Source organism: Lolium perenne, chromosome 4 (genome assembly GCF_019359855.2).
Source record: "Lolium perenne isolate Kyuss_39 chromosome 4, Kyuss_2.0, whole genome shotgun sequence".
Taxonomy (NCBI): Eukaryota; Viridiplantae; Streptophyta; class Magnoliopsida; order Poales; family Poaceae; genus Lolium; species Lolium perenne.
In genome coordinates, this window is record NC_067247.2 from 138,145,087 (window position 1) to 138,161,278 (window position 16,192).

The 16,192-nt window shown below is 44.9% G+C and overlaps 1 protein-coding gene across 1 annotated transcript; it reads right to left on the reverse strand.

Annotated features, from left to right (window-relative positions):
• Positions 1-212: 212 nt before the first annotated feature.
• On the reverse strand, positions 213-3,221 carry LOC127294017 (probable protein phosphatase 2C 74). The gene is made up of 4 exons (XM_051323751.2): positions 2,602-3,221; positions 1,628-1,834; positions 1,047-1,217; positions 213-953 (listed from the first exon to the last, which is right to left on the reverse strand). Exons 1-4 carry the CDS (start codon positions 3,106-3,108, stop codon positions 615-617), a joined length of 1,224 nt encoding a protein of 407 aa, XP_051179711.1. The 5' UTR covers positions 3,109-3,221; the 3' UTR covers positions 213-614.
• Between the last annotated feature and the right edge of the window lie 12,971 nt (positions 3,222-16,192).

A 16,192-nucleotide genomic window follows, 5' to 3' on the forward strand; every position in this document is an offset into this window, starting at 1 on the left:
CTGTCCGGATTCGACTAAGGTACAAAGAGACATAGTCTAAATCTTCCTTGTATCGTATCTTCTTTGCTTGTCCATCAATTATCTTTCCTTCGGATGAGTCTTCTTCTCCAACGCCAACGCGCAGGCCCACTTCAGATATTAGGCAATCTTCATGGCCCCTGGTTAGACCGGTGAAGATAGTCTAATGTTGGTTACCCGAAGGGTAATGCCACATCACTACCCATACCATATATGGCTTTCTTCATGGCACAAGCATATATACACACATGCAGGGACAGAAAAGACATTTATTATTGCTCCTAAACAAAAAAAGAAAGTTGAAGATATCTACACGCGATCAATTTAGGAGCTCTCCGTCTTCATTTCTCCCCGATTTGTTAGTGAGTACACTAGCTTGTATAATTCGTTTCTTTGTAACTCTGTTCGAATGATCCGATCCGAGGCCGGTCAGCAAGATTGTTAGCCCGGCCGCCTCCAGGACTGAAATCCTAATGCTAACTATCCGCACGGGTGCTCACGTTCTTCCTTGACGATTGGCACGACGTGTCTGCCCTTGTTCCTGGAAAAATTGTCGTATGTCTTAGTCCCCATCTGGCTTTTCGTGGCATTCTATACTACGTGAACCTCTTGAGGTCGACCACCATGACGGTGATGTCATCCCTGCTCCCTCTACTCCGCGCCATGTCCACGAGCTCCTTGCAGCAGCCCGCGGAGGTGCGACCGTAGTTGCTGCTTCTCGAGACGGCGTCCACCGCCTCCTGGTTGGACACCTTATTCCATAGGCCGTCGGAGGCGAGGACGAGGAACTCGCAGCCGGCGGTGAGGGTATGTCTCCTGATCTCCGGCTCGGAGATCACCCACCGCTTGAGGCTGGCGTCGCCGAACGCCCGCGACACGGCAAGGCAGTCCTGCACCCTCCAGACGCCGTTGCTACCGCAACTCACGTAGCCACCCTGCATGATTACGATTGTCCAGATTAGCCTCCCGAGTCGGTTGTGCGAGCCGTGTGGAGTGAATATGTGCATCGTATCGATCGATCAGCTTACCGAGCTCTCGATGCGGACCCTCTCGTCCCCCCTCGCGGCGGTGTGGTCCGAGGTCAGGGCGGTCGCCGTGCCGTCGCTGCTCATGACGGCACGGCAGTCGCCGAGGTTCGCCACATAGAGGTTGCCGTCCTTCACCAGCGCTGTTGCGGCACATGAACCACCTCTTAGGCCCTGCAGCGCAAGCAAAGATCGACTTAGTTATTGAGAAGAAAATCGGTTTCATTCATACAAACTATCTTATCAGTTCCAACATATATGTATATCGCATTATTAAATTGTACACCTGTATCTGAATAAAGATAGGATACTTAATTATTTATTTATTTTGAAACGGGGTACTAGCTACCAACTTAGCAATTGAGATTCACCAAAAGTGTCACCTGGGAGCCTGAGACACGGCAAAGGTAGAATAAGCTAGCAAATGTGCACGTTTCGGCCATCCCAATCATAACCCTAACGGAGTACTGATGGGCATCGCCATTGTCGGCATGCAAAGTATGTGGTACAGCAGCGGAAGCTGTGTTGACGCGTTCAACTCATGCAGCTAGCCAAGAGAGACCTGGTAAAAACATAGTACACACCTGGCCAAGGAACTCGTTGTCGGTGGACAAGTAGGCGGCTCTGATCGCGGCCACCGTGGCGTCTACCGACGACGACGCCGCCTCTGCTGCACCTTCCTGCACCTCCGTCGTGGCCAGCACAGCGGCCACGACGTTATTGCCCAGCCGCTCGGAGACCAAGTCCACGGCCGCACGGCCGCCATGCCCATCGTACACACCGTAGAATGCCTGCAGAGACACCAAGGAGAAGACTTTGTTATTCATGCATGTGATGGGCGGCCTACTCTGACTGAGTCAATCCACAGGAATTGTGCCCCAGCTTTTAATTAGTGTTTCAGTACATAAGTCAACGTCTCCGTATTGTTTGCACAAATGTATATGAGGGACAGGACTACATATTTATTTCTCAATGATCAAGAAAATCATGTTAAAACCTGCTAAACATGCACTCAGACTCAGATAAGCTCCCTTTGTTCTAAGATAATATGGTGAATGAGTTGTTTTCCCAAAGTTGAAGTCTTCAAAGATTGATCAAATTAATAGGAAATAATATCATATTGTGGACAAAAGTAGAGTACCACCAATTCAGTATCAGTAGTTTTTTCATGAAATGAAATATATTTCCATGTTGAATGTGTTTCATAGTGTTTTTTCATAGCAAAATTAGAGAAGGCACATGTAACTTATTTGGATATGCGAAAACAAACAAGTAAATAGATCAAATTCGTTTTGTTTGTCATAAATGGTCACATTTTACATTCCAAAGTACTATATGTGTATGTGTTTAGTTTAGGCCACACACTACATGTAAGATTTTTCTCATATTTTTTGAAAACTTGAAGGAGCGATTATTGATTACTATTGTTCTTTGCAAGCTAGATCCAGGAGTGGACAGCGAGGGGAATGGATTTTATTTAGTCAATCTGTATTTCCTTGCGAAAAAGTAACAGCAGATGATCATCCCCGAGAAAAAGTTATAGATAAAAAAAGTTTACCAGCTGGGAATCTGCTCCAACTTTGTGAGTGATCGCACAATACGCATCCTCATTTGCATGCCTCGCACCTCTCCTGCTCGCCAAGCAAAACCCATCCCCTTCCGCCTCCACCTCAGCCTCCTTCTCCGCCACTACCACCCCCCAGCCAGACGGCGTCTCGGCGGCCTCAGGAACCACCGGTATGACAAGCATCGACGGCCTCCTCCTCGCCGCCTTCTTCGTCGACTCAATCTGCTCCACGACGCCGCCACTACCATTGCACGGCGCAAAAGCATCCACCGCGGGTGCAAACAGCTGCTGCTCGCTTGCATCTCCTATGGCGACGCTGACGATTGGGTGCACCTTCGTTGTCCTTCTCATGGAAAGTGGAGAAGAGGCGGTAGATGCAGCGGGCACGGAGACCGGCGGGGAGCAGAGGACGGTGGCCATGGCCTTGTGGAGGGCGCGCACGAGCCGGGTAAAAGCGGCGACGACGGAGCAAAGAAACTGCACGGTGTACAATAGCATCGCCAGCCGGCCGGAAAATCGATCGGCCGAGGGCACGGGCAGTTGGAGCAGTTAACGATGGCTAATTGTGGGAGAAGGAGATGACTGGCTCGCCGGAGTCAGGTTTATTATATATAGTGTACGTGGGAGAGGGAGACGGGGAGGAGGGGACGGGAGAAGGAAGGGGTCCGTGATGCTGACCGGTCAATGGAGTGACCAAATCATCTTGGCTAGGCTGGCCTGCCACATGTGGTTTAATACAATTCTGGCCTGGTTTTACGTGATCCGGATGGCGCATCCAGTTGTTGACTAGCGAGGAGCCGAGTCCATGGAGATTTGACAGCTCTGCTTATTGCTTAACCTGCACGGATGATATCTCCAAAGGCTAGCTAGAGCTTACTTAAATTATGCATGCATGCTCTCAACTTGAATATCTTTTGATGAGTTATAAATTATGCTATTTATATGTTTATAAGGGTTACGTAATTTAATAAAAAGTTTGAACATAATTATTGTCAACAAATATATAAATTATATGTCATAAATATTATACCATTCACAACTTCTTTTGACAAAATAGTTCCCGATGGACAATTTTTTTGAAACTCGTAATTTTACCACAATGAGAGGCTACTTCATGATTCATCTTATATCCATGCAATTTCTACACATCAAAGTGTAAACGAAAAACATGTGCACTATTACAACTATTAATATATCCGTCCCAACGAATATAAAAAAAGTTGTCTGATATCATGAATAATAACGCAACAAACTTTAAAATATGTAGATACATTTGTTATGAGTGTGCTACATCGAGCGAGGGATATTCAAAAGTCTTGATCTTGCCAAAATGTAGAACTATTTTAAAAACAAGCTACAACTTTAACATTGCCTAGGACTTTTGGACGGAATTAAAACTTTAGTATCGATACATTTGGTAGGTTCTACTACTATTTATTTATTTTCCTATTACCTTGTGTTTGTAATTAATACAACAATCAAATAAAACGCTTTTACCTTATGTTCTGCGATCAAATCCTCATTGAGATTCTTTAACACATGTGACAAAACTTATCTCTATGCAATACAAATGTAGGGGAGGGGGCATAGCCCCCCCCCCCCCCCCATACACACACACACACAAATACACACACGCACCTGCTTCCACCCCATGGTCCTCAGGTTCCCCATATGTAATGTTTGTTCTTCTGTGCTCTCCTTGTACGTGTCATCGACACGGTCTTAGCCTAGTTGGTAATCGTGGATGCGACGCGCCCTTACCTACGCGGTTGGTGGCGCGGTAGCCGTCCTCCCTGTTAAATAGCCTGTATACCTAGTTGTATATGTATTGTGTATCTGTATGATTGTACGTCGGTTGTACAGGGATGTTGTACACCGACCCACCTCTGTAATCCACCTGTCTATATAAGTCACACCGCGGCACTGGTTTAGGGTTACGCATCCCATATACGTTTGATATGGTCTCAGAGCGTCAATCTTCCAAACACATCTGAGAGCTCGCCGTCGCCGCCATGTCGTTCGGTTCCTCTTCCTCGTCGACAACCGGTGGCAACAATCTGACTGCGTCGGTCTCTAAGAAGCTTACTGATGTCTACGGGTGCTTCTATTCTTGTAGACAGTGTTGGGCCTCCAAGAGCAGAGGTTTGTAGAACAGCAGCAAGTTTCCCTTAAGTGGATCACCCAAGGTTTATCGAACTCAGGGAGGAAGAGGTCAAAGATATCCCTCTCAAGCAACCCTGCAATCACAAAGCAAGAAGTCTTTTGTGTCCCCAACACACCAAATACACTTGTCAGATGTATAGGTGCAGTAGTTCGACGAAGAGATAGTGAAATACAAGTAGTATGGATGTATATGAGTGGTAATAGCAATCTGAATAAAATATGACAGCGAGTAAACATGCAACAAAACAGTAAACAAACGGAGATTCGATGCTTGGAAGCAAGGCCTAGGGATCCTGCTTTCACTAGTGGACACTCTCAACTTTGATCACATAATAAAGCCACTCTACACTCTTTTGTTGGATGATGAACACCACTAATTGTGTAGGATTACACAAACTCTCAATGCCGGAGTTAACAAGCTCCACAATATTCGATATTCATGTTTAAATAACCTTAGAGTGCACGATAGATCAACACAACTAAACCAAGTACTAACATAGCATGCACACTGTCACCATCACACTATGAAGGAGGAATAGATCGCATCAATACTATCATAGCAATAGTTAACTTCATAATCTACAAGAGATTACAATCATAACCTACGCCAAGTACTACACGATGCACACACTGTCACCATTACACCGTGGAGGAGGAATAGAGTACTTTAATAACATCACTATAGTAGCACATAGATGATATTCAACTAGATCACATAAAGAGAGAGATGAACCACATAGCTACAGCGGAGCCCTCAGCCCCGGCGGTGAATTACTCCCTCCTCATCATGGAGACAGCGATGGCGGTGAAGATGGCGGTGGAGACGGCGGTGGAGATGACACCGGGGGGCAATTCCCCGTCCCGGCAGGGTGCCGGAACAGAGACTTCTGTCCCCCGAATTGGAGTTTCGCGATGGCGGCGGCTCTGGAAGGTTTTCTTTGGTTTCGTCAATCCGGGTCGAGGATTTAGGTCAGGGACGACTAAATAGGCGAAGAGGCGGAGTCGTAGGGGCCACGGGGGACCCACACACTAGGGGGGCGCCCCCCCCTTGGTTGCGCCGCCCTGTGGGGTGGGGCTCCCCTGGCTCCCCTCTGGCCCCTCTTCGGTGCTCTGGAAGCTTCCGGGCAAAATAAGATATTGGGCGTTGATTTCGTCCGATTCCGAGAATATTTCCTTTGTAGGATTTCTGAAACCAAAAACAGCAGAAAACAGCAACTGGCCCTTCGGCATCTCGTCAATAAGTTAGTTCCGGAAAACGCATAAAAACAATATAAAGTGTGAACAAAACATGTAGGTATTGTCATAAAACAAGCATGGAACATCAGAAATTATAGATACGTCGGAGACGTATCACTTACCAGAGACAACTTCTTGATATGGCAGACTCAAGTCCTCCCTGACATCTGCGGGGCACAACTCTCTGGGTTCCTAGACGGGACAACACCGGAGCCGGAGAAGGAGATGGTGTCCAAGGACGCCGATGGGAAGGAGGTCAAAATCCCAAACCCCGAGTACGCAAGGTGGATCGCTCAAGATCAGATGGTGCTCGGGTACCTTATGCGCAACATGTCACGCGAGGTTTTAACCCAGATGGTCGGGCAGACAAGCTCGGAAAGTGCCTGGAAGGCGGTGATGGAGATGTTCTCGTCGCAATCCAAGGCCCATGTGGTGCAACTCCGCACGCAGTTGAATCAGACGCAGAAGGAGAACAAGACTGCGGCTGTCTACTTCAACCAAATCAAAACCCTAGCAGATGAGATGGCTGCTGCGGGAAAACCTCTGGACAACGACGATGTTATATTGTATGTTCTTGCCGGTCTACATGATGAGGCATATAATGGATTCGTTGCTACAATCACCGCATTGATCAAGGCGGAGAAGTTCATAAGTCTGAGCGATCTTTACGCTCAGCTCCTCTCATATGAAGCACGTCTGGAAGGCCAGAATCCATCCGACTCTGCGGATGGCAGCATGACCGCAAACCTGGCAAACCGTGGCGGACGTGGTTACCGTGGAGGTAGAGGAGGAGGACGCATCAACTACTAGGAACAACGCGGTTATGATAACCGCGGGTATGATCAGCGCGGCTACGACAACCGCAGCAGCACTGATCAGCATCGAGGAGGCGGCAATGGTGGTCGCAATTAGGGCTATCGCAAGGGCGGTGGTGATCATGGACCTCGAGTCACCTGTCAGCTTTGTGGCAAGGAGGGACATGGTGTGTTGCAGTGCTGGAAGCGTTTTCAGAAGAACTATCACGGTCCCGATCGAACAGCTGGAGCTGCTGTTGGCTCACATGGCGTTGACACGGCATGGTATTCAGACACTGGTGCAACGGACCAAGTTACGTCAGAGCTAGAAAAACTTCATATGCGGGATCGCTACCACGGCAACGAGCAGATTCATACAACAAATGGTGCAGGTATGGATATACATCATGTTGGTCAATCTGTAATCCGTTCCCTCACTCATGACTTGCATCTCAAAAATATTCGGCATGTTCCTGATGCCTCAATGATCCTTTTATCCACTAGTCGTCTTACCAAAGATAATCACGCCTTTGTTGAGTATTGGCCTAATTCTTTCTTTGTCAAGGATCAGGACATGAGGGAGGTGTTGTTGGAAGGTAGATGTGTGGACGGGCTTTATCCCTTTCTACCATCGGTTTCTTCACCTCCAGGTCATCAAGTTCATGGTGTCGTCAAGGCTTCGTCTTCGCTTTGTCATAGGCATCTAGGTCATCCATCATCGGTGGTAGTTCATCAAGTTCTTCGAGAGAATAATATTTCATTTAGTGAGTCAAATAAAGAGTTCATTTGTGATGCTTGTCAAATGGCCAAGAGCCATCAACTTCCTTATCCAAAGTCAACCGGTGTGTCCACTTCTCCCCTTGAACTTGTATTCTCTGATGTTTGGGGCCCTGCCTCAGGCTTTTTGGGAGATATAAATATTATGTGAGTTTCATTGATGATTATAGCAAATTCACTTGGATATATATGTTGAAAAAGAAATCTGATGTTTTCTAAAAATTTCATGATTTCCAGCATCAATTTGAGAGACTCTTTGATAAGAAAATTATAGCATTGCAAACTGATTGGGGTGGTGAGTATCAAAACTTCAATTCCTTTTTTTCAGAAAGTAGGCATATCTCATCTTGTTTCATGTCCACATGCTCATCAGCAAAATGGCCCTGCTGAGCGTAAACATAGGCACATTGTTGAGGTTGGTCTATCTCTTCTTGCATATGCCTCTATGCCTCTAAAGTTTTGGGATGAAGCCTTTCTTACTTCGTTTTATCTCATTAATCGCCTTCCTAGTAAGGTTATCAATTCACAAACCCCAATAGAGTGCCTTCTTGGTACCCAATAGAGTGCCTTCTTGGTAAGAAGGGTGATTATTCTTTTCTAAGAATTTTTGGGTGTGCTTGTTGGCCCAATCTTCGTCCATATAATCAACGCAAACTGCAGTTCCGGTCCAAACAGTGTGTTTTTCTTGGCTATAGCAGTCTCCATAAGGGCTACAAGTGCCTTGATATTTCTAGTGGTCGTGTGTATATTTCCCGCGACATTGTGTTTGATGAAACGGTGTTCCCATTTGCCACTCTTCACTCCAATGCAAGAGCTCTTTTGCGTGCCAAAATTAATCTTCTCCCTCTCAATTTGCAACCTCTGTCTTTGCATAGTCATGAGGGGCACGATTTACATGTTGATTCTGATGATAATCCTGCTGCTAATGCTTCTGCTAAGTCTATTCATCAGGAATCTAGAGAAAATTCGGTTCCAGGCGGTCATTCTAATGATTTTTCAGGCCCTGACACGTTTTCCGAGGTTGATTCTCACCAATCATTGGAGCAGCACCAGCAGGGCCGACCGCCCTCGGGATCACCAGTGACAGCACCTGGTGCCCGATCCCATGCAGATTCTCCTGCAGCCTCTATCGCGGGACCAGGGACAGTGTCAGCCTCGCAGGACCACAGCGGATCGTGTGTGGCCGCGCCCTCATCCTCCGCTCAGCACACCGGATCGGCGCCGACTGACAGCGCGCCAGATTACTCTGGATCTTCTATGGCTCCTGATCCTGCGCCTTCTGCTGCTGAGCCACCACGACTTCGTACATGTCTTCAGCATGGTATTGAGAAGCCCAAAATTATTACTGATGGCCGCGTGCGCTATGATCGGCTTCGTTTTGCAAATGTGTGTACGTCTGGTGAACCCACTTCTGTTCAAGAGGCTCTTGATGATCCTAAGTGGAAATCTGCCATGGATGAAGAGTATTCTGCATTGATGAACAATAAAAGTTGGCATCTTGTTCCAGCTTCTTCTGGCAGAAATGTGATTGATTGCAAGTGGATTTACAAAATAAAGAAGAAGGCAGATGGTACTATTGATAGATATAAAGCTCGCTTGGTTACGAAGGGTTTCAAGCAACGCTATGGGATAGACTATGAGGATACTTTTAGTCCTGTTGTGAAGGCAGAGACTATTCGTTTGGTTCTAGCCCTTGCTGTGTCTAGAGCATGGCACCTTTGCCAGCTTGATGTGAAGACGTGTTTTTACATGGTGTTCTGGAAGAAGAGGTCTATATGAAGCAACCACCTGGTTATGAGGATGGTGCTCACTTGGTACATGTTTGTAAGCTTGACAAAGCTTTGTATGATCTGAAACAGACGCCTCGGGCTTCGTACTCTCGACTCAGTTCTAAATTTCAGTCTCTTGGTTTTTCTGCATCCAAGGCTAATACTTCTCTGTTTTTCTACAACAAAGGGGGTGTAGTCATCTATATGCTTATTTATGTTGATGACATTGTTGTTGCTAGTTCATTAGAGAAGGCTGTTGGTGCTCTACTTCATGATCTCGGCATGGATTATGCCTTGAAGGATTTGGGAGCATTACACTATTTTCTTGGGATTGAGGTCAAGAAGGTACATGATGGTATTATTCTATCTCAGGAAAAGTATGCTAATGAGCTTCTTAGCCGTGTGAATATGAAGATATGCAAAGCAGTTGATACTCCATTACCAGTGTCTGAAAAGTTGTCTTTGACAGAAGGAGAAATTTTGAGTAGTGATGATTCTACTCGATACAGGAGTATTGTTGGTGCTTTACAGTATATTACTCTGACCAGACCAGATATTTCTTTCCCTGTCAACAAAGTTTGTTAATTTCTTCATGCTCCTACAACAGTTCATTGGACATCAGTAAAACGTATGTTGAGATATGTGAAAGGTACTCTGTCACTTGGACTGCGTTTGAGTAAATCTGACTCTACTATGGTCAGTTCTTTCTCAGATGCTGACTGGGCATGATGTCTATATGACAGAAGATCACTGGTGGTTTTGCAGTTTTCTTTGGATCTAATTTGGTCTCATGGAGTGCAAGAAAGCAAACAACAGTGTCAAGGTCTAGTACAGAGGTTGAGTACAAAGCACTGGCTGATGCAACTGCTGAAGTCGTTGGTTGCAGGCTCTTCTGTATGAGTTGGGAGTGTCGCAAAGTAGAGCGACGTGTTTATGGTGTGACAATATTGGAGCTACATATATCTCTGCTAATCCAGTGTTTCATGCTAGGACTAAGCATATCGAAGTGGATTATTATTTTGTTCGTGAGAGAGTTGCTCGGAAACTCTTGGACATACGGTTTATTCCCTCAGAAGATCAGGTGGCAGATGAATTCACTAAATCGCTTTCTACAAGACAGCTAGGCATCTTTCGTCGCAATCTTAACTTAGATAAGTTATAATTGAGGGGTGTGTTAAATAGCATGTATACCTAGCTGTATATGTATTGTGTATCTGTATGATTGTATGTCGGTTGTACATGTTAGATTATTAGGCAATTTCCGTGTGAGTTTAATTACCGAAAGCAACATTACAGATGCACAAACATACTTAACCACACACATCAGACTAAGCACATGCATCAGATCTGAACATGGAACAAGTAGCAGTGCAAGGTAGGAGAGGAAAAGCAGCACCACCACCACCATGGGTATTGTTGATGTCGACCATGGTGTAGTCGGATTTGTCGATGAAGCAGCCGAATCATCGAAGAAGAGCACGAACAGCAGCGAGCAGTCGCGCCGAGACGCTCCTGATACGTCCCAAACGTATCTATAATTTCTTATGTTCCATGCTACTTTTATGATGATACTCACATATTTTATACACATTTTATGTCATTATTATGCATTTTCCGGCACTAACCTATTGACGAGATGCTGAAGAGCCAGTTGCTGTTTTCTGCTGTTTTTGGTTTCAGAAATCCTAGTAAGGAAATATTCTCGGAATTGGACGAAATCAACGCCCAGGGGCTTCGGCCACACAACAGGGCAGCGCGGCCCAGGTCCTGGCCGCGCGGCCCTAGCGTGTGGGCCCCTCGTGGCGCCCCCTGACCTACCTCTTCGCCTACTTAAAGTCTTCGTCGTGAAACCCCCAGTACCGAGAGCCACGATACGGAAAACCTTCCAGAAACGCAGCCGCCGCCAATCCCATCACGGGGGATTCAGGAGATCGCCTCCGGCACCCTGCCGGAGAGGGGAATCATCTCCCGGAGGGCTCTTCATCGCCATGATCGCCTCCGGATCGATGTGTGAGTAGTTCACCCCTGAACTATGGGTCCATAGCAGTAGCTAGATGGTCGTCTTCTCCTCATTGTGCTATCATGTTAGATCTTGTGAGCTGCCTATCATGATCAAGATCATCTATTTGTAATGCTACATGTTGTGTTTGTTGGGATCCGATGAATATTGAATACTATGTCAAGTTGATTATCAATCTATCATATATGTTGTTTATGTTCTTGCATGCTCTCCGTTGCTACTAGAGGCTCTGGCCAAGTTGATACTTGTAACTCCAAGAGGGAGTATTTATGCTCGATAGTGGGTTCATGCCTCCATTGAATCTGGGACAGTGCTAGAAAGTTCTAAGGTTGTGGATGTGCTGTTGCCACTAGGGATAAAACATCGATGCTTTGTCTAAGGATATTTGTGTTGATTACATTACGCACCATACTTAATGCAATTGTCTGTTGCTTGCAACTTAATACCGGAAGGGGTTCGGATGATAACCTGAAAGTGGACTTTTTAGGCATAGATGCATGCTGGATAGCGGTCTATGTACTTTGTCGTAATGCCCTGATTAAATCTCATAGTACTCATCATGATATTTGTATGTGCATTGTTATGCCTTCTTTATTTGTCAATTGCCCAACTGTAATTTGTTCACCCAACATGCTATTTATCTTATGGGAGAGACACCACTAGTGAACTATGGACCCCGGTCCATTCTTTACATCTGAAATACAATCTACGGCAATTGTTCTTTACTGTTCTTCGCAAACAATCATCATCTTCCACACAATATAGTTAATCCTTTGTTTTCAGCAAGCCGGTGAGATTGACAACCTCACTGTTATGTTGGGGCAAAGTACTTTGGTTGTGTTGTGCAGGTTCCACGTTGGCGCCGGAATCCCTGGTGTTGCGCCGCACTACACTTCGCCGCCATCAACCTTCAACGTGCTTCTTGGCTCCTACTGGTTCGATAAACCTTGGTTTCTTTCTGAGGGAAAACTTGCTACTGTACGCATCACACCTTCCTCTTGGGGTTCCCAACGGACGTGTGTTAACTGCACGCATCAAGCTCTTTTTCTGGCGCTGTTGCCGGGGACCTGAAGAAAAGTTACACCACAAAGATTTCTATCTCCCACGTCAACTACACGCCAGTAGCACTTTTTCTGGCGCCGTTGCCGGGGAGATCAAGACACGCTGCAAGGGGAGTCTCCACTTCCAATCTCTTTACTTTGTTTTTGTCTTGCTTTACTTTACTTACTACTTTGTTTGCTGCACTAAAACAAAACACAAAAAAATTAGTTGCTAGCTTTACTTTATTTACTATCTTGTTTGCGTTCTCTATATCAAAAACACACAAAAAATTAGTTACTCGCATTTACTTTATCTAGTTTTCTTTATTTACTATTGCTAAAATGAGTAATCCTGAAGTTGAAGTTCATTCTTTTAAGCAATAAGGTGGAGAAAGTTTTAAAGATGCTTGGTATAGAATTAGTGATGCTCATCATAGGTGCACTAAGAAACACTCCACAATTATCCTACTCAGGAACTTTTATGTTGGTATATCTAGCTGGAATAGGTATGTTCTTGATACTCTTTCGGGGGGTAATTTCCTAGGTACTCCTGCTTTAGAAGCTAGTTGCATCATTGAGAGTCTAGTTGGAATACCACCTGTTAATGAAACTAAAACTGAAATCTCTCTTGAGGATGTCATGAAAAAGTTAGAAGCCATAGAGAAAAATCTTCCAAGTGTTGAGACTAAACTGGGGATATTACTTGATAATACTGATAAACTTGATAAATCCCTAGGAGGAATTAATAAAAGAATTGCTACTTTAGAAACTTGTGCTATCCATGATAATCAAACCCATAGAATTGGTAAACTTGAAGAAGCTATGGGAACATTGGGTTCAACTTTTTCTTCTCTTAAATTTAAGGAGAAAGCTTATGTGGGCAAGGAGCAAAAATTCATGTATGTCTCTAAGGTGCCTAAGCCAAAGAATTATTATAAGCCTAAAATTGATAAAACCCTTAGTACCACTATAGGAAATTTAGATAATGGAGCATCTAAGGTACCCTCTACAACAAGTTTTGTTTGTGAGAAAATTTTTGATGTTAATGTTTCATCTCTTGATAATACTTGATTCACACTTTCTGCGCCTAGCTGAAAGGCGTTAAAGAAAAGCGCTTATGGGAGACAACCCATGTTTTTACTACAGAACTTTTGTTTTATATTTGAGTCTTGGAAGTTGTTACTACTGTAGCAACCTCTCCTTATATTTATTTTATTGCATTGTTGTGCCAAGTAAAGTCTTTGATAGTAAAGTCAATACTAGATTTGGATTACTGCGCAGAAACAGATTTCTTGCTGTCACGAATTTGGGCAGGGTTCTCTGTACGTAACTCAGAAAAATATGCCAATTTACGTGTGTGATCCTCAGATATGTACGCAACTTTCTTTCAATTTGAGCATTTTCATCTGAGCAAGTTAAGTGCCCCTGGAAAATTCGTCTTTACGGACTGTTATGTTTTGACAGATTCTGCCTTTTATTTCGCATTGCTTGTTTTGCTATGCTTGATGGATTTCTTTGTTCCATTAACTTTCAGTAGCTTTGTGCAATGTCCAGAAGTGTTAAGAATGATTATGTCACCTCTGAATATATGAATTTTCAATTATGCACTAACCCTCTAACGAGTTTGTTTCGAGTTTGGTGTGGAGGAAGTTTTCAAGGGTCAAGAGAGGAGGATGATACAATATGATCAAGAAGAGCGAAAAGTCTAAGCTTGGGGATGCCCCCGTGGTTCATCCCTGCATATTTTAAGAAGACTCAAGCATCTAAGTTTGGGGATGCCCAAGGCATCCCCTTCTTCATCGACAACTTATCAGGTCACCTCTAGTAAAACTATATTTTTATTCAGTCACATCTTATGTGCTTTGCTTGGAGCGTCTGTTTGTTTATTTTTGTTTTTGTTTGAATAAAATCGGATCCTAGCATTCTTTGTGTGGGAGAGTGATGCGTGCAATTAACACGTCCGTTGGGAACCCCAAGAGAAAGGTGTGATGCAGACAGTAGCAAGTTTTCCCTCAGAAAGAAACCAAGGTTTATCGAACCAGGAGGAGCCAAGAAGCACGTTGAAGGTTGATGGCGGCGGGATGTAGTGCGGCGCAACACCAGGGATTCCGGCGCCAACGTGGAACCTGCACAACACAACCAAAGTACTTTGCCCCAACGAAACAGTGAGGTTGTCAATCTCACCGGCTTGCTGTAACAAAGGATTAGATGTATAGTGTGGATGATGATTGTTTGCGAAGAACAGTAAAACAAGTATTGCAGCAGATTGTATTCGATGTAAAGAATAGGACCGGGGTCCACAGTTCACTAGAGGTGTCTCTCCCATAAGATAAATAGCATGTTGGGTGAACAAATTACAGTCGGGCAATTGACAAATAGAGAGGGCATGACAATGCACATACATGATATGATAAGTATTGTGAGATTTAGTTGGGCATTACGACAAAGTACATAGACCGCTATCCAGCATGCATCTATGCCTAAAAAGTCCACCTTCAGGTTATCATCCGAACCCCTTCCAGTATTAAGTTGCAAACAACAGACAATTGCATTAAGTATGGTGCGTAATGTAATCAATAACTACATCCTCGGACATAGCATCAATGTTTTATCCCTAGTGGCAACAGCACATCCACAACCTTAGAACTTTCATCACTGTCCTGCATTTAATGGAGGCATGAACCCACTATCGAGCATAAATACTCCCTCTTGGAGTTAAGAGTAAAAACTTGGCCAGAGCCTCTACTAATAACGGAGAGCATGCAAGATCATAAACAACACATAGCTAATAGATTGATAATCATCATAACATAGTATTCTCTATCCATCGGATCCCGACAAACACAACATATAGCATTACAGATAGATGATCTTGATCATATTAGGCAGCTCACAAGATCCAACAATGAAGCACGTAAGGAGAAGACGACCATCTAGCTACTGCTATGGACCCATAGTCCAGGGGTCAACTACTCACTCATCACTCCGGAGGCGACCATGGCGGTGAAGAGTCCTCCGGGAGATGATTCCCCTCTCCGGCAGGGTGCCGGAGGCGATCTCCTGAATCCCCCGAGATGGGATTGGCGGCGGCGGCGTCTCAGTAAGGTTTTCCGTATCGTGGCTCTCGATGCGGGGGTTTCGCGACGGAGGCTTTAAGTAGGCGGAAGGGCAGGTCAGGGGGCCACACGAGGGCCCCACACACCAGGGCCGCGCGGCCAGGGCCTGGGCCGCGCCGCCCTGTTGTGGCGGCGCCTCGTGGCCCCACTTCGTCTCCTCTTCGGTCTTCTGGAAGCTTCGTGTAAAAATAGGCCCCTGGGCATTGATTTCGTCCAATTCCGAGAATATTTCCTTTGTAGGATTTCTGAAACCAAAAACAGCAGAAAACAGCAACTGGCTCTTCGGCATCTCGTTAATAGGTTAGTGCCGGAAAATGCATAAATATGACATAAAGTATGCATAAAACATGTAGATATCATCAATAATGTGGCATGGAACATAAGAAATTATCGATACGTCGGAGACGTATCAGCAACCCCAAGCTTAGTTCCTGCTCGTCCCGAGCAGGTAAACGATAACAAAGATAATTTCTGGAGTGACATGCCATCATAACCTTGATCATACTATTGTAAGCATATGTAATGAATGCAGCGATCAAAACAATGGTAATGACATGAGTAAACAACTGAATCATAAAGCAAAGACTTTTCATGAATAGTACTTCAAGACAAGCATCAATAAGTCTTGCATAAGAGTTAACTCATAAAGCAATAAATCAAAGTAAAG

Coding starts and splice junctions, on each gene's coding strand:
- LOC127294017 (XM_051323751.2), bottom strand. CDS start 3,108: ATGCTATTGTACACCGTGCAGTTTCTTTGCTCCGTCGTCGCCGCTTTT. Junction 1,835..2,601: donor TTGGAGCAGATTCCCAGCTG/GTAAACTTTTTT, acceptor GTGTCTCTGCAG/GCATTCTACGGTGTGTACGA. Junction 1,218..1,627: donor ACAACGAGTTCCTTGGCCAG/GTGTGTACTATG, acceptor CTTGCGCTGCAG/GGCCTAAGAGGTGGTTCATG.